Genomic DNA, 18,179 nt, shown 5'->3' with positions numbered 1-18,179 from the left:
TTTAGTGCATTATTAAAAGATGAGTAACTCGTTTCTTTAATTTTAATTTATTAGTAGTTTACTTTTAAGATAATTAACCACTAGTATTCACTATATAAATTGAAGTTTATAAGTTAGTAATATATAAATTGTGTGAATTATTATTATTATTATTATTATTATTATTATTATTATTATTATTATTCATTATTATCAAAATAAGAAATGTTGGACCCTCAATCTCAAAGCTAATGTGCCCAAATAAAAGGAATTTAGGAATTAAGATCTTGCAATGATGTCCACGTGGTCCTCCACTTATGCAAAAATCTGATTTTGGTACTTTAATTAATTTAATCTTCCTCTCTCTCACACACACAATCACACACACACAAGGGACATATCATGTGCATATCTAAAGATTTCTGTTTTAGGCATGCCCTAAGCATCTAACTTCAATTTTATTCTTGAAGCACATGTTCACGAACAAATATGCATGTACAACATTATATGACGAGATTTTCTTACATGCTTGCTTCATTCAATATTGCAAATGTATATTCTTTTTTGCATACGCAACATTTTACAAATTTTCTTTTATTTATTTATATAATTATGTGAATTGTGCTTTCGGTTGAACGTGTCAAAAGGCTAGCTAGTAGAGTTTAACTCAACATTTAGATTTAATCAATCAAACGTCACCCAACTTTGGTTTTTCCTTTTCTAATGATATTTAAGTTTATCTTTAAAAGAGTTTGACTTCATATTAAAACAAACTTCAAAAAATATAATCATAGAAAATCTATATAATATAGATCCAAATGTGAAGAATTAAAACAAGATTATCTCCAAAGAGTGCTAATTAATGAAAAATAATCCGAGGAATATTTTACAACTCATCTAGCATGTGGGTAGGCGACTAGGATTTTCTTGGTCGGTCGCAATTAATTTATTCAAATATGTGTATTTTCTTTTGACTTTTGTCCATTTCTCCTTTTCCAGTTATTCACCTCACCACTCCTCTCTTTTGGAGTTTTAATCAAGAAAAGAATCCATTGCTTTTGCAATATTCTTTCCTTATCTTTCGTTCCTCTCAATAATATTGAGTATCCATATCTATACAAGCCCGATTGTTTTGGGCGGACAAGTCCATCGATAAATTCGCCGGAAAATTAGTTGTATATGTTTCGAGCCGAGGTACTTTGCTAAATCTGTCCGATATATTACCAACTCAAAATCCTTCTAAATATCGGTCAGTAAATCCATCGATAAATTGTAGCCGTAGATTCAAAACCCAGTCCAACCTCATCCGGTTATCGGGCCAAGCCCTAAAACTAAATTGAAGATCGCATGATTCTTGTTATATTTATAAACATTAGTTTGAGCTCTCAAATTTGCCTACATATAAAATAGAGCATGTAAAAGTTTAAAATAGAGTATGATCCAATGGGCAGGTCAGCCTACCCAAGTTAGGACTGGGTTCAGCTTTAAACAATAGGCCAGGAACATAATCGGACCAAAGGCCCAAAAAGCCTGCCTAAGTATTATTAATGATATAGTACTACTCCTACTATATTTCATTTTATTCATGTATAATAATTAACACAGGCATGGATAAATTTAGCTCATCTTTTTTATCCTTTGGAAAGATTATTAGTACTACAAAACTTTCATTTTCTCGTGAGTGACAATGGTGGAATTAATATTAAATCACATATCAGACACAGGCAGTGCAGAACAGAGAAAAGTTCACCTACTGTTTCGTGCTGGAGATATACAACAAATTAACTAAACAAGGAATGGACATTACACCGTTGTGGCTTCAGACGGAGAAGGCGTGTACCAGCCATGGTGGATCTCAACCGCCTTCTTCCTCCTAGCAAGCCGGGACTTTCTCCTTGCCCCAGTATTCCGGTGGAGGGTTCCTGCTTTCACAGCTTTATCAATTGCGGAGTATGCTTCAGCGATCAACTTCTCAATTGGGAGAATTTCCTCGGCCTCAACCCCTTGCTTCTTCACCAGAACTTCAAGTGCTTCAAGAACCTAATAGGATTTGCATCAGCAACATCACAACCACATTTGCCAAAACCAAGTCAACTAACTAATGCAATTTATTGCAGAAATAAGCAAAACACTAAGCATGAACACGATAACGCCACCATTTAAATTACGTAATAACCATCAAAACTACGAAAACAATACCATGAAAAGGTTCGGCTAACGAACTCAAAAGTACATACTCATCCTGTAACTTCAACTCATGAGACCACAACCAACATATTCCACAAACCAATTCCTCTACCTTCAGTTTCAATTTCAATAAATAGTTCTGAAGCATAGATGTGGCTGTGCTCTATATTACATTCTAATTGAGCTAATATTCAAATTTTGAGTCATCTCAAGGTTATATCCTAATTTAGTCGAAATTAGCTGAAAAAACTCAGCACTTGTGTAAATTCCACCATAGCAAGTAGAATCACATCATAGATATGGCAAGACAGCAATTAGCAGATATTGAAGGGGGTGAATTGAGATAGTGTAACCTAACCTTCTTCATCCTGGTCCTAACTTCGGATTTCTTAGCCTTGTGGTAAATTCGCCTCTTCTCCGCTTGGCGAGCCCTCTTTGCCGCCGAATCCGCCTTCTTCGTCCCCACTTCGCACACAATCGAGCGCCGTTTAGGGCTCAATTGCACCGGGCAGACCGACACCAAACCTAATTTCATCAAAGGAAAAAGGAAATCAAAGACGATTCGACAATATATTGAGAGGAAAACATGAATTCTGTGCTTCACCTCTCACCTCTTGAGAAAAGACTGAGGGTACAAGTGTTGGACGAGAAGCTGAGTGGCTTGAATGCAGCATTTGGAGCGGTAGAGAGGTTGAGCGTATTCAGCTTGGCCGTTAGTCCGTAGCAGGAAACGCAATGCGCCATGGATGCAGCCATTCCAAGGTGAGATTGCGCGTGTGAAGATGTTTGTGGATTAGATAAAGAGAGAAGAGGATAAATCTCTTGAAGAAGAAGATGAGGTTTCTCATCTGATTCTAAGGTTATTGGGCTCGGCCCAACCAATTCGCTTAATTATTGATGTTGGGCTTCGATTTTATACTGATCCTTTTGTCCCAATATGAATAAATAAATTGTTAAAGATGTGCTGGATATAAAAATGGACTCGGTTGACAAAATCAATACCATCCAAATCCAATATAAAAATACGACTCTACAAAATTATCCAACCATAATCACCCACATATATACACATCAGCAAAGCAAATAATAGTAGTATTCGCATTCTCACATTCTATTCCATTTTTAATATTTGAAAAAAAAAATTGAAGTTTCAAATTTAACTTATCTTTTAATTAATGAATTGACTATATAATAAATGTCTGTGTTGTATGCAGATTATGACATTAATTAAGTAGGATGGTCGATAAAGAAATGTAGGTCGTGTCTGAGTGAAAGAGATGAAAATTGATGTGTTTTATTCAATATTAAGAAAATAAGGTAATTTAATAATCGAATTCTTCGAATATTGCTGATTTATCAATTTTGAAGAATAAGATTACTCATTTTATTTTGGGAAATTGGTCCCTAATATCATAAACTTTGCTCAGATTGTGGTTTCTCCCATGAACTTTCAAATTAGTATCATAAATCATGAACTTTCAGATTGGTTTGGTATTTCCCACGGCGAATCAAGTGTAAAATCCGGCTAATTTATATAGCATTTTGAATCCTATTTAGTAGCATTCTTATAAGTGGCATGGCATGTCATGTTGGCATAACTATTTAGAATATTAAACACAATACTACTTTTATTTGACAAAACAAGACTCTAAAAATAAAGAAAACAAAATAAATTTAATAAAAACATAAAGAATTTAATTAGAAACACACATCTGTGACGCTACGCTACAAAAATTAAAACACAAAACCTTGTTTCTCTCTTTCACAAACGCTAGGAACACATTTTAGGGAATTTCCTAAAAAATCTTGGATTATCGGGGAAATACCAAACCAATCTGAAAGTTCATGATTTATGGTACTAATTTAAAAATTCATGAAAAAAACCAAAATCTGGGCAAAGTTCATGATATTAGGGACCAATTTCCCTTTTATTTTCCTAATTTCTGAGAGGCAAACAAACATAAAAGCCATTTCCATTTTCCAGCATAACAACAAAGATTTCCACCTTTGCATATTTCCATAATTTATTCTACTTCTCCTTTCTCTCTCTAGACTCATTGTTGAATTGAGTTGAAGCGTTCCTAGTCCGCGCTCTAGCGTTCAATCAAAGCCAAAACAAAATCATCTGCGACTGAAGAATCGAATCAATTGAATTCAGTTCATTTTCTGTGAAGAACTTCGAGATGATCGGATGGCTACACATAGCTCTCATAGCAGTCTCTACAGCATTCGTAGCGCTCCTGTTATTCTTAATAATTCAACGATGGAGTCGATTCAGAAAGCGTCGTAACGATCAAGCTGAGAGAGGTCAAAATCTGCAAAACGGCATAGCCAGGCTTCACCAAGTCAGCCCTCACCACCACCACCTCGACGCGGCGGGGAAGGCCAACAATTACCTCTTCCGGCGCGGCGGCGCGTTCAGCTGGTCGGAGCACCCCTCTCTCGTCACCGACGCCGTCGAGAACGGCTGGTCGCGATTCGCCTTCGCCGCGGTGGTGAAATCGTCTCCGTCGGTGAAGTCGCTGCTCGGCGCGTGCGGCAACGGCGGCGTCGAGGTCGGGTGGGAGGTCTGCGAGGGATCGGCTGATTTTGTGCAGAAAATTCGGCTGAATCCGGCGGGATCGTCGATTGCGGTGGTGAGGGCGGCGCTGCCGCTGCCGGGGCCGAATTTGGGGAATTCGTCGTTCCCGCAGGAGGCGTATTTCGAGGTGACGGTGGTGGCGTGCGGCGCGCGGGAACAGCAGGCTGGGAGGGAGAGGAGAGGGGGATCGGAAGGGGATGATAAGGTTAAGCTGATCGACGAGGATTTCAATGCGAAAAACAGTCCGGGCTCGTTGAATGGTGGCGCGAGCAGCCATAGCCAGAGGAGGAGGAAGGGCGAGGAGGGTATAATTGGAAAAAACGACGCCAAAACTGAAGGTGTTTTGCTGTGTGTGGGGCTCACAGGGGTCAATCCTCTTCCGTTTAGATTTCCCGGCACTTTTCCGACTTCCATTGCCTTCAATTCCACCGGCTCTCTCTCTCTAGATGGTAAAATCTCTCTCTCGATTACCTTTTTTTCAAGGCATATAACATAGAATCCGTGCTTTTTTCTGAAAATGAGAATGTGCAAATGTTTATACGGCCTATATTGAAAGAAAAATAGTTTAAGTATGCTCAAATTTGAAATATAACTGAAAAAATCATCAAGTTTAAATCAAACGATGAATTCTTTTTATGTAATTGTAGACGTGGACATCATCACTAATGAGTTAAAGGATGTCGTGAAGACAATGGCATTGTTGAAAACATTGGTGACTAGATTGCAACAATATATTGCACGGATTTAACAATTTATTGCACATAGGTAACTGGACTTTTTTACCAATAGTGAACACATTTAAAATTCATGATTTTTATGATTAATATTTTAAGATGGAGACAAACCATAATTTGACTGAACTTCATGGGTTTTTATTTTCTGCAAGTTGCCTCTTGTTATTATGCGTGAAACAAAATGAGATTTCAAGAATTAGAATAAATATATCAATTGAGATTATAGGTTATTGTGTTTAGGCTAAAGACCTGACTCAAGCTCTTGATTGACCATTATCAAGGTATTTAATTTGGAGGCCCCCCTTCAATCTAATCCCATATTTCTTCAATTCGAGTTCCAAGTTCCCACCAAATGTGACAATCAAATATGAAGCATGCTAAACTTCAATGTGTATTTCACCATGATCAATTATTTATATCACCTCTCATCTCCAATGTATGTTCGGCTCGATACAGGAACGAAACTCGTGGCAGAGTCTGAGGCCGGCAACTGGGGGAGGAAGGACAAGGTGGTCGGATGTGGCTACAATCCGGGGCAGAGGAAGGTTTTCTTCACGGTCGACTCAAAAGTAGTCCACGAAGTCCACTGCAAGACCGAGGACTACTGCACCCCCCTCTACCCAACCATGGCAGCCAATGGGGACACCGTGGTTCTGGTGAACCTAGGGCAGAGCCCTTTTAGTTTCGGGCCCGCGAATCTGCAACGGAGTCCCAACCCCTGCTTCATGGGGGCATCCCCTGCACTAGGGTATGAAGATAGCAAGGAGCTTTTCTCAATGGGGAGGATTGATTCACTGTGGATGCAGAGGAGTGCAGCCAGGAGCAACAACAACACAGTCAGTAGCATCAAATCTTTGCAAGAATATGATCAAGAATCTGAGGGTGATCTGTTTGAGATTGTCTTGGAAAGTTCTGGAAGATCTCCCTACAGTTCTTCAAATATTCACTAGCCCATTTTTCAGTGTCACAAACTTCACCTCATCAAGAAAATGTTAGCCATTAGTTTGGTGAGGTGCGGAGAAATTTTTTGACATATTTTAAAATTTTAAAAAATAAAGAGAGAAAATTTGATGGGGTGCTTAACCCTCCCCCCTTTTTTTTTTATAGGTTCTATAAATAGCTAAGGTTAGATTGATATTTTTGAGGATTTATTAGTCACTGTAAATCTTGTTTTGATCTTGTAAATGACAGACACCTGACAATTATTTGTTGAATACTTGAATTCCATATAGTTTGTGTTTAGCTAGATGAATTATTAGGATTTATCTTCAATTGCTATTCAGTTTTTCATTTGTGACTAGTGTTTAGATGTAACCTATATGATTTTTAATCAGGACTAATTAATTTTACATAAGGAGGACTGGAGGAGTAATAAGTATTTCTAAATTGATATAGTAGCACTCCATGATATGGACTTGTGTGCTTATTAAGGACTAGTTTGCTTTCCATAGCCCATAGTAGCTTTCAATATTACATGGATGCATTATTTTATCCATGATATGTTTAATTTAAATTAATATTTATATGTGATAATTATGTTTGTATATTATTTATATATGCTATAATTATTTTATGTATTGTACCCCATCCATAGAGGTGGGGGATAGGGATAGATAATAACAGATACGTAGATGATACATACTTGACTTTATCTTTTAATTTTTAAAGAAAACAAGATAGTAACACATGACATTAGACTCTATCCTTTGGTTTTTGACGAAAACAAGATAGTGATTTCAGTATATTAATGTGTGTTTACTTAGGTTGTAAATTTATCATTAAATAAAAATTAGGATAGAAAAATTTTAAAAATCATATTTTAATGGTCCCTCCATTTTCATCTCATGCTTTTATGGTGTAAAATATTTTGTGGACTACAATCAATTAATGTTATGGACCACGATTCACCTCTTTATTTATTAGACATTGCATAATATATTATGTGGAAGTCTAAATATCTCCACTACCCTTTCGGCCTCCCCAATTCAATATAAATAAAAAAAAACAACAATACAAGTAATACTCCATTTCATAAAGAAATCATTTAACAGAAGAAAAATGGCAATTAATAGTAGAGTTGACTAAAAAATTATTGCGCACTCATCATATCTAAATTGCCAAGTTGACTCAAATTAGCAAGACGGCAGTTCCATAACTTCTCCTGATAGACACATTGCCTCCTCTTTTTGTCCTTTCCATTTTTTTTGTCTTTTGTCATCTTCAAATTTCATTTTTAGCCACCCAATTTTAGGCATGCAAATTTAATCCACGGGTTTCGGGTTTACCCGACTCCGACCCAATACCTGATGAATTTTGGGTACCCGAAATTTGAAATTATGGGTTCGAGTACGAGTTTGGGTAGTTAATGTTGTTAGGATTTTTCGGGTTTAGGGTATCCGAAACTCGTATTAGGGTACCCGACTAATATCTGATTAAACCCGATTAATTATGTATTTGTGATAAATATTTATGTTCTTACTTGTTATCTTTTGAAAATCTATGGTTATGCTTTCTCCTTTTCATTTACATGTTCATTTAATGTCTTAAAATTATTTAAATCTCTTTTATGTTTCAATTTATGCCAAAAAAAATTATTTTAAAATTAAATAGTATCTATTTGTCTAATGTCTATTTTATAGTACTATTTTTATTTTTAATAATTTATATTCTCATTACAATATAATTTATATAAAAGAATAAATTTGAAATATAATAACTTCGGGTTTATGGGTACCGATTAGTTGGGTTCGAATACCCGCATCGGGTATTAGGGTACCCGAATTCACATACGGGTCGGGTATTGGGTATGATATTTTTGAGATTTCGGATTCGGGTATCCGAATTTTCGGGTGAGGGTACCCGTGAGTACCCGAATTTATAGGCCTACCCAATTTTATCTTTTATCCCATATACGCATAAAGATTAAAAATTAGTAAGTTTTTTTGAGTTTGGAAAAGAGAAAAATATGAAAAATAATAAAATAAATAATTGAAAAAATAGTAAAATTAAAAAGAGAATATCAGCTTCAAACTCTAAGCATTTGAATTTGTCTTGTTAGTACAAACCTATCCCACATCGAACATTTGAAGGAAGTTGGAAGGTGTATATAATTCTTGTTTAATCCCAATTAGTTTGAGGCCTTTTGGGAGTGACTCAAAAACAAATCCGTGCGGGCTTGACCCAAAGCGGACAATATCAAACTAATACTGCTGACGCCGACAATCCTGACAGTCTCTAACTTCGATTCCAGGTCTTCAAAATTTAAATATTCAAAATTTATTGAGTTTGATCGTATATTATTGTTAAATAAACTTGATTTGATTAAGCATATCTCATTTTGTTGACATTAAACACACCCTCCTTAATATATTTCATTTTGTTGATTTTAAACAAAAGATAAAATTAATGGTCGTTTTTCATTTGAACTTGTTGCTGCAATAATCTGCTACTAGTATTTAATTTTAAAATATAAAAATTTGAAATGTGTTTGGTAATATTCAGGTCATCAAATAAATTATTAGAACTTTGGATATGTACAACTTGTCGACGAACCAGATTCATTTAATATGTTAGTTCGTTTCAAATTCAATATCTTTTTTCTTTATGAAGACTTTCTGTCTCATCTTTTTCGTAAGGAGATTATTATTATTTGGGCGAATGTGACATGACTTTTTAGCAACATTTTTTAAATACTAAAATGTTTTACACCTTTTTAAAAATAGATTTACACAAAAAATTAATGTTCGAACGACGTGATTTTTTCAGGTACCAAAAATTAGATCTTATGATAAACTTTAAACCATTTTCATTAAAAATTACTACTAGTGATATTCGGTGGATTCATTACCTTTTTGAATGAATTCCTGGTCCTAGATTCGATTTCCAAAAAATGCTTATAATTTCCAGCAAATTTATACATGCAATAAGGTGATGAATTCATTATAGATCTTCACTATCTAAGAACTATATATATAAAATTCTTAATTTTTATTCTAAAATTATTTTTATTTTAGATACCCCTATATATGACTTAAATTCACATTCTTGAACTTGAAATTAGAAGTAGATTTGTTACTATACAGACTTTGGCATATTAATATCTATCTATATATATATATATATATGGTCCACAAAATAGAGCAGGAAATTGGCAACTTAGCTTCTTCTGTATTATTATTGGGCCATCAATGTCAACATTGTTTTACGGCTATCATTTATTTTTTTAATTTCATTTTACTTTCATGAGTGAGAATCAATTGGTGCTCTTCTCATTTAATATTAAGAAAAATAAGTGAACCTCTCATTTTTATATGCTTGCCGACATGAGTATTGCTATTGTTCAAAAAATACGATAACTACTCTATCCAATTAAAAAACATTTTCCCCATTTTCATCGATATTTTTATATTCTCAATACGTAGATATTGTGTAGCAGATATCTCACAAATCCGTAAACAACATATTCTCCTTCTCACAAGAAAATACGAAAAACAATATATTTACGTTTTCCGAAACATTATTATAAGAAAATAAACGTTCCGAAAAAATGTGTACACTTAGTAATTACTATATTACTCCAAAATACCACCAAAATATGCGTGGATTTCGGATCTAACTTTATGTGATGCTATTAAACTATTGATTAGTTTATAATTTGTACCACTAATGTACCGCAAAACCCCATATTCTAGATTATGTTCAATATCGAAAGATGTTCTCTGACATGTCTTATGCCACGTAAAACGACATCTTTACTTTAAGCAATGAGCCATAAATGTAAGTTGCCATGTAAATATTATAGCTAGAAAAGTTTTCATAATTTCGAAGAAATTTTAGAAACATAATGACTTTTGTCATATATTTTTAGTGATTCATTCAGAAAACAGAATTTGTGGGATTAAAACGAGGATCTATACTCTATAGGCTGTGCATTCTATTATAATTATGTAACAACAACCAACTTCCAATGCCAATACTTTTGATAATCAATTAAAAAAATCTCAAAATACTTTACACAAAATTTAAAAATTCGAGCGAGGAAATGAAAAGGTTTGAATTAACAACTACACCATTTGTGTCCCTAGATGAAACAGAGGAATCTAAATAAATATTCTTAATAAGCTTGGATTTGTTATTGAAACACTAGGGGAGCACTACACTCCATGTATACTTATCTAGTTATAACATCCTACTTATATGAACCGTTAGATATAGAGAAGTGGGGTCATGATTGCCTTAACTGAAGTTGCATTTCGAAATATTTTAGTTGCATTGAAGGGTATATCAGTCAGATCATATGTTATACCCACTCTCCGAAATTGAATGCGCGGGATTTCTGCAATCAACAATACACGATCTTTTCTCACATTCAACTAATATCACACATTTCCACTCTCATTCCAATTCATTAATTTCTCAATTCTGCAGCTTTCCACTTCAAAAACCCTCAAAAAACACCTTCTCAATTCGAAACCCTAACCCAATCCTGCCGTTTTCCACATTTCCGGCAAGCAGAAATTCGCGTTTTTGCGAACAGAGCGTGAATCTCTTCCATTTACCGACCACCAGCAATTTCGAACACCCCTGCGCCTGATGTCGGGGAAACTTCGCGAAATGGTAATTTCCTGCTTTGTTTCGGTTCTTGTTCATTGAATTTCTGTTTGTTGCTTCACTTCATGTGAAAAAAGAGTATTTTTTTTTGTAGCGTTGTTTAATTGCTTAATTTATTTAGTTATCCACTTAATATTGTGGTGTTGTTGCTTAAATTTCTGCGAGAATTCAAGTAGATTGTTCAACTTGGTGTGTGGTATTTGGTTAATGCTGTATTTTTTTTGCTTATTGCAACCGATGATTTGCATATTTTGTGCGATTTAGTTAATTGATACCTACAACTTTTTATCCGCTGACTTTTTTTATTTTTTTATTTTTGCATTTCTTGTTAAATGTGCTTATTTTGTTTGAAATATTGTGTATTGAAAAGTTTGCATAAGCTATTCAAAATGTTGCTTAATTTGTTGGACACTATGCTTAATTTGTGCATCTTAATTTGATTGATCATTTGCTCAATTCTGCAGTTTTATTATTAAAATTTGCTTATTTCGTACAACAGTTTGATTACTTTGTGCTAAACTATGCTTATTCTGGTTCCACAACTTGATTATTGGTTATTGTGGACATTGCTTAATTTGTTCAATCCTTTGCTTATTTCATTCAAGAGTGTGCTTAATTTTTGAGATACATTGCTGAATTCGGAAACTTGCTTACTGTCATGGACTGACTCATGTGCTTTTTTTTCAATTTGTTTTAGAATTTTTACAATTTTACCCTGAAAGTTTGCTTATTTTGTAGTACAAAAGATTGCTTACTTTGAACTAGAAGATTTTTCGAGTTTTTCTACTTTCTTCCGATGGTTTGAGGAACTAGGAACTCCTTTGACCATAATTGCCCTCATGAAACTCAATCCCATCTTATTCTCTTCGCGAGAACTTCCGGATCGGAGAAGCATTCGGAACGGGCATTTCTCGCTCGGCGCCTCCGCTTCAAGAATCGGACATGGAATGCGCGGGAACTTTTTCCCCATGAGGAAGACGAGAAGGGCTTGTAGTATGCTTATTCTGGGTACGACAAGTTGATTATTACCTATTGTGGACATTGCTTGATTTGTTGAATGTTTTGCTTATTCTATCTGCTAGTGTGCTTAATTACTGAGATACTTTAGAGTGAGTTGTCTTTACAATACTACTTTACAACGAAAATCAGCATAAAACGCGGCTATTTGGGATCAAACGCACTGGTGATGGACATCATGCATCGTACCCATGGGTGCTATGAGGAAGGGAAGAGGAAAGGGCAAATTGATGTTGGGAAAATGATGGACACAATTTTTTGAGCTAGCCGGTTTATGATGGATACAATTTTGTTTTGACTAGACTGGTCCGGTATTGTAAGCTAGCTGAAATTGTTTTTGAATGGACGATATGTTTTACCGTTTACTAGACTTGGTTATTAGTTGCATAATGATCCTTTTTTTGGTTTACAATGCGAAAGTACAATGACATTGATGTAATTTGTGACGAGTTATTGTGCAAAATTATGTAGAATTTTAAGATGCAAGATTGATCATTCAATGCAGTTATTTGTGAATCGAATGCAATCCTTTGTGCATTCAATAAATATATGTATGCACTTCGCGAATAATAGAATGCAATGTAATGACATGTGGCTCAAGATGCAATTATTTGTACATTCACTGTATTACATATACAAATAATAATTCAACGACTCAATCAGGAAAGCATTGACAGTGTGAATATATTTCCTAGTCCACAAGCTTTGACTATAAAATGCAACTTTTGTTTATTGCAATTCAATTTAGAATTGTTTGAAAAGATCCATAATATTATAACAACGGAAAATAAAAATTGAGAAAAATTGTAAAGTCACAACACGAATGTTAATTGACGGGCTTTAGCTCAATAGGACAATAACGTACATTTGTACAAAATTGCATTTGTGTTGGTAATATATTATTGCTTTGGTCCTTCAAAAGTTGCATTAACTGCAAAAAAATACTGTGAAACATAAATTCCTATACAATTGTAGAAATGGTGAGCACTTTTTTTAAGATTCAAAATCAATCAAAGAAGTCTTATAATTCGATTGTAACACATAAATTGTTATTGATTAAAAATGAGATATCATTTACACTTTTATAACGATTGTATAATATCTTATCAAACGTGGAATATATAATTTCAACCCAAAAAATTAGGAAACTGTAACTTGCCAACTAGTAGATAATTATCCATCTATTCAGCAGTTTCCATAACCGAACCTAATATGCATACCAATTATACCCTTCGTGCATGGAAGTCTAAATATTTAACATCAATTTGAGTGGTGACGTGTGAAAATCTGGGGCGTCTATTACTAATATCAAATGGCTTATATTGGTGGGATGTTGTAAACTTAGAATTGGTTATTTTTGGAGCTGGAATAGGCCGAATATGGAACTGACATGGGTTATTGAGTAATTTAATGGGAGTAACATTTTCTTTTTGTGAGGTATGCGAAACGAGTCAAATATTTGCAATTACTGGTCATATTTGTATAATTGTATTAGTTTGGATTTCTATATCTGTAATTGACTAGTACTTGTATTTAACAGCAATGCTTAATTCAGCATGTGACAATATTGTGTTCATAAATAACGTTGTGTTTCAAAAATATAGTACTCCTCCGTAGCAATTTTCTGTCTATGTATATAGCCAAATAAAATAATAGTCAAAACTCAAAAGTGATTATTACTGTGTGGTGGGGTAAGATCTGCTCTCGAGACTCAAAAGATTTTCCACACAATTGTCAACAAGTTATAAATAAATAATCAATTTTTTTATCATTAAAACAGCGTGGTTATCCACATTAAAATTTTAACTATTTCATTTTAAAAGTATATTTAGATGATTTAGATAATTAATGTGATCTTTACATAACAATTAACATTAAATTTTGGATTGGATAAATTTAAAAAATTATACTATAAAAAATAACTTTAATAAGGGCAAGAGTACTCATGCAATCTAAACATGAGTGGTATGATGGTTGTTAGAGCATCTCCAAAGAAAATGATAAATAGAAAGGTAAAGAGAAATAACCATATTTCTTTTTTTATCATAAAATTTTATGCTTTCTTATTTGAGGAGGTACTTATCTTTCTTTTTTTATCATAAAATTTTATGCTTTCTTATTTGAGGAGGTACTTATCTTTACATTTTCCTGATACAAAAGGTAAAAAGTTAGTAGTAGTTATTTATGTTTGCTTTTTTAATTATTGAAGTCCATTACATTCTAAAAAGGTACATATATTTTATCACCGTGGAAATGCTCTTAGGCCACTCACAATCACTAATTATTTTTAATTGTACTAAAGGTGCAGGTTGGGGATCATCCATTTCGAGAGAGCCCGACCAACGCCAAGACGAGCAGCGGAGCGATACATGCAGCATAGAATCGATCAATCTTGGAGTGGCGCGTAGTTTGAAAATATCTTATTTGATTTCAAATTTTACGTTCACTATTGTTATTAGCTTTAAATAAATATGACATGCAATTCAAACAGGGAATCCACCTACTCCACAAAACAGATTTTCGATAAGACAAGCCAAAAACAATAATAATAATAATATAATGGAATCTGAGAGCCGGTAGAGATTAATTTGTTAAAAACATTATATTAATATAAGATCAAATCAAAATCGATTTCCTCAATGTGACGTGAAATGGTTTAATCTTTATTTTACCTGCTTCAATGCATGCGAACATCTCAACTTTCACCTTTAAAAAAAAAAAACTTATTGCTTAACAATAAAATTTATTTATTTTAAACGTATGTGTAATATCAGTCCTATATTCGGCTATCTATTTATTTATATATTTTCAACTGATAATCTGTGTATCATAATTTTTATACTCCAGCAATTTTACATTAAAATCTATCCATTCCACAAATATCATTTGAGTGAAGGACAAATCATTGTTGATGAGAACAATAGTAGTTTGTTTTGTTGTGAAAGAGAAAGACTGCACAAATGAGGATGTAACATGTCGGCTAAACAAGTAAAGACACGCTATGTTATTGAAAACCAAGTACTAGTTTCTGTTTTATTTCAAGTAGTACGCACCACGTCATAATTTCAAATAAAATTTTTACATTATTTATCTAATTTATGTATGTTAAAATGCATTATGCATGTCATCATATTCGCGTAAACCAAATAAATCAAAAATAAATTATGTCAATTTTCTTCTAGTAGTAATTTTTGTAGAAGAATTAAATTAAAGTAGAAGAGAGATAGGACGATGTCGGCGTTAAATTTTGATAATGAAATGAATAGTTTGGCGGCGGCAGCGCCGCTAGTCAGCCACCATCTTGCGCCGCCTACTCTCACATTCAATTTCTTCAATTGGACATTTATAATTTCACACATGCTCTCATTTCATTCGCCCTAATTACTCCTAAATTATCCCTTTCTCATAATTTTATACTTTACCATTTCTAGAGTTACCGTATAATTTAATTGTTCCATACACACTGTTTTTAAAACTTACTGAATCTCATTCGAGGATAGTATAAGTTATGGAGCATATTTCATCAAATCTTTTTAAAGTAAGGACTAGATTGACAAAACAAAATAAAAAAGCATAAAATATTATGAATAATAAAAATGAAACATAGTAATTCACGAATCCAGCTTCTCCAGCTCCATATAAATAAGACTCCATCATCATAATCCCCAGTCCCCACCCTTTTTATTCTCACACAAATCTCAATTTAACCCCTAACCTAAATCAATTCCCCCCCCCAAAATCACAATTCTCCCCCAATCGATGGAAGGGGTATGCTGCGCGGCGGAGAAGAAGCCCTACCGGGGGATTCGGATGCGCAAGTGGGGGAAATGGGTGGCGGAGATCAGGGAGCCCAACAAGCGCTCCAGAATCTGGCTGGGCTCCTACTCCTCCCCCGTCGCCGCCGCCCGCGCCTACGACACCGCCGTCTTCCTCCTCCGCGGCCCCACCGCCCGCCTCAACTTCCCCGACTGCGTCCCCGAGTACGGCCACCACGACCTCTCCGCCGCCGCCATCAGGAAAAAGGCCACCGAGGTCGGCGCTCGAGTCGACGCGATGCAGGCCGCCGCCCCGCCCCGCCCCGATTTGAATGAGTTTCCCACTCCTGAATCATCGGAGGAGAATTGATTTTTGCTATCTGCTTTTCATCTTTTCTTTTTCTTTTGTTTTTAGTTTTAAGATTTAAACCAAAAAGATGTAAATCTAATTAATTATAGACAAGGTATTTTTAATTTTAGTTTCTTGATGAAATTAATTTAGTGAGTCGTGATTTTGGTCGTTTTCTTATTATTCGATTTAAACTGTTACATTGAGTAAATAGCATGGCAGAAATTGGTCCAATCAGTTTTAGATTTAAGATCTGTTTTTTAAGAAATTGAAGATAGATATGAGTTCAAATAATGTTCTAAATAGTATACAATAAAAAATAATGAGATACAAATAAAGATTAGTGGTCCTGATTGAGTATGAATGGGTTGGATTGTTGGAAGGTTGATAGGCAGGTGGGCGGTGACTTTTTTTCTTTAAATTAATTCTATTTGATTAGTACTTAGAATTTAGCAACATCTTTACGTATAAGGGTGAGTATTTAAGAGATGAGCTTTCTGACAAGATAGAGAGTTACAATCCTTCTTTTTGGTGGACTAGTACGTATTCTGAATGAATATCCTTCGTACTATTGTTGGATGGAATATAAAGAACTTTTGAAATTCGAGTTTCAATATTTTGTAAGAGAGATGAGAGTGGTAATCAAGGAAATGTAATTTGTGTAAATGAAACATCAATTTTGGATAGACGAAAACAAATTTAAGAATTAAGAGCATGCCAATTTGGAAGGAAATTAATAATCTACTAGTATAACATTAGTTTTTTGGAAATAATGTTACATTAGACATTATAACACTCCAAGTCCAATTATGCTAGCATATAAATATTATAATGTGCTCAAATCAAGATCCTATCTATAAAATTAAGCTTATATGCAGGAGCCTTATCCTCACCATGGCTACAAATATATTTATAATAACACAGAATAAATTAAAATAGAAAAGAAACAAAAATAATAAAACTGACTAAATTAAAAAATAAGTGTTGTAGCACATGATTTTTGCCATTTGATATATTTATAAAACATTAAGCTGACACCTGTTGCACGCCAATCCTAGGTCCTACTGATATACACATTTGTTTTATCTCACCTTTTATTTAAGGATAACAACAAAATTAAACAATTATGGAGTGAATAAGTATCTATTAGTACGTCAGATTAAATTAATATTAGGTCTTGACGTAAAACAGTAGCATGCCCAAGCTTCGAGCTCTGTGTCAAATTAAACACGTAGCAGTAGTACCTATATTATATCATGACTAATTTTCCTTTACTCATTTTCCTAGCTTGTTTCAATCTCACTTGTTTCTTCTTTTTTTTTTGTTAAAAATTTTACTCCATAAAACAAATCATCCTGAGATATTATACATTAAAATTTAAATAACAATAGAATCATTTATCTCCATATATGAAAAAATATTAAAAAATACTAAGCATTTTTCTTATTGTAATTGAAAAGCTAATTAAAATAAAAACAGATTCTATTATTTTCGTATATTATAATCTCAATTATATTATATAATTTTATCACTATCCTATTTTTATTTATGAGCAACATTATAAATTTACAACCATCACTATGATCATTAATTCATAATCAATATATGAAATAAATATTAGTGGGTCAAATGAATAAATTAATACTCCTACATGCGTTGATATTAGTTTTGGGGGACCGATTAGGTTGGGCACTTATTCTTAATTAATTTTGGACGGCGCTTTCCTTCACGTAACTAGAAAAATGGAATATTTAATTATCCACGTACGAAAATGTATTCCAATCATGTTCTTCACTTTAAATTCTTTAAGTTTTATTTCGGGGCATTTTATGTTACATAACGTAACTAAATAAAATTATTTACAGTGTCTTATTATTTTCACATGATCATCAAATAAGTTCTTTAGGTTTATTGCGTTTCAAGGAGTTTACAAGTTTAGGCAAAACGTATTTGAAATTATAGTTAAA

At 33.8% G+C, this 18,179-nt stretch overlaps 3 protein-coding genes across 3 annotated transcripts; 2 read left to right on the top strand and 1 right to left on the bottom strand.

Annotated features, from left to right (window-relative positions):
- Positions 1 to 1,657: 1,657 nt before the first annotated feature.
- On the bottom strand, positions 1,658 to 2,975 carry LOC125218627 (30S ribosomal protein S20, chloroplastic). The gene is made up of 3 exons (XM_048120338.1): positions 2,778 to 2,975; positions 2,525 to 2,691; positions 1,658 to 2,019 (listed from the first exon to the last, which is right to left on the bottom strand). The coding sequence occupies exons 1-3, from the start codon at positions 2,920 to 2,922 to the stop codon at positions 1,783 to 1,785; spliced, it is 549 nt and encodes a 182-aa protein (XP_047976295.1). The 5' UTR covers positions 2,923 to 2,975; the 3' UTR covers positions 1,658 to 1,782.
- Positions 2,976 to 4,152: 1,177 nt separating this feature from the next.
- Positions 4,153 to 6,712, top strand: LOC125218548. Its single transcript, XM_048120232.1, has 2 exons — positions 4,153 to 5,196; positions 5,938 to 6,712. Exons 1-2 carry the CDS (start codon positions 4,350 to 4,352, stop codon positions 6,429 to 6,431), a joined length of 1,341 nt encoding a protein of 446 aa, XP_047976189.1. The 5' UTR covers positions 4,153 to 4,349; the 3' UTR covers positions 6,432 to 6,712.
- Positions 6,713 to 15,779: 9,067 nt separating this feature from the next.
- Positions 15,780 to 16,392, top strand: LOC125221949 (ethylene-responsive transcription factor ERF011-like). Its single transcript, XM_048124299.1, has one exon. It carries the CDS (start codon positions 15,868 to 15,870, stop codon positions 16,231 to 16,233), a length of 366 nt encoding a protein of 121 aa, XP_047980256.1. The 5' UTR covers positions 15,780 to 15,867; the 3' UTR covers positions 16,234 to 16,392.
- Positions 16,393 to 18,179: the final 1,787 nt, after the last annotated feature.

This window comes from Salvia hispanica, chromosome 4 (assembly GCF_023119035.1).
Source record: "Salvia hispanica cultivar TCC Black 2014 chromosome 4, UniMelb_Shisp_WGS_1.0, whole genome shotgun sequence".
Classification (NCBI taxonomy): Eukaryota; Viridiplantae; Streptophyta; class Magnoliopsida; order Lamiales; family Lamiaceae; genus Salvia; species Salvia hispanica.
This window is presented reverse-complemented; position numbering and strand designations above follow the sequence as displayed.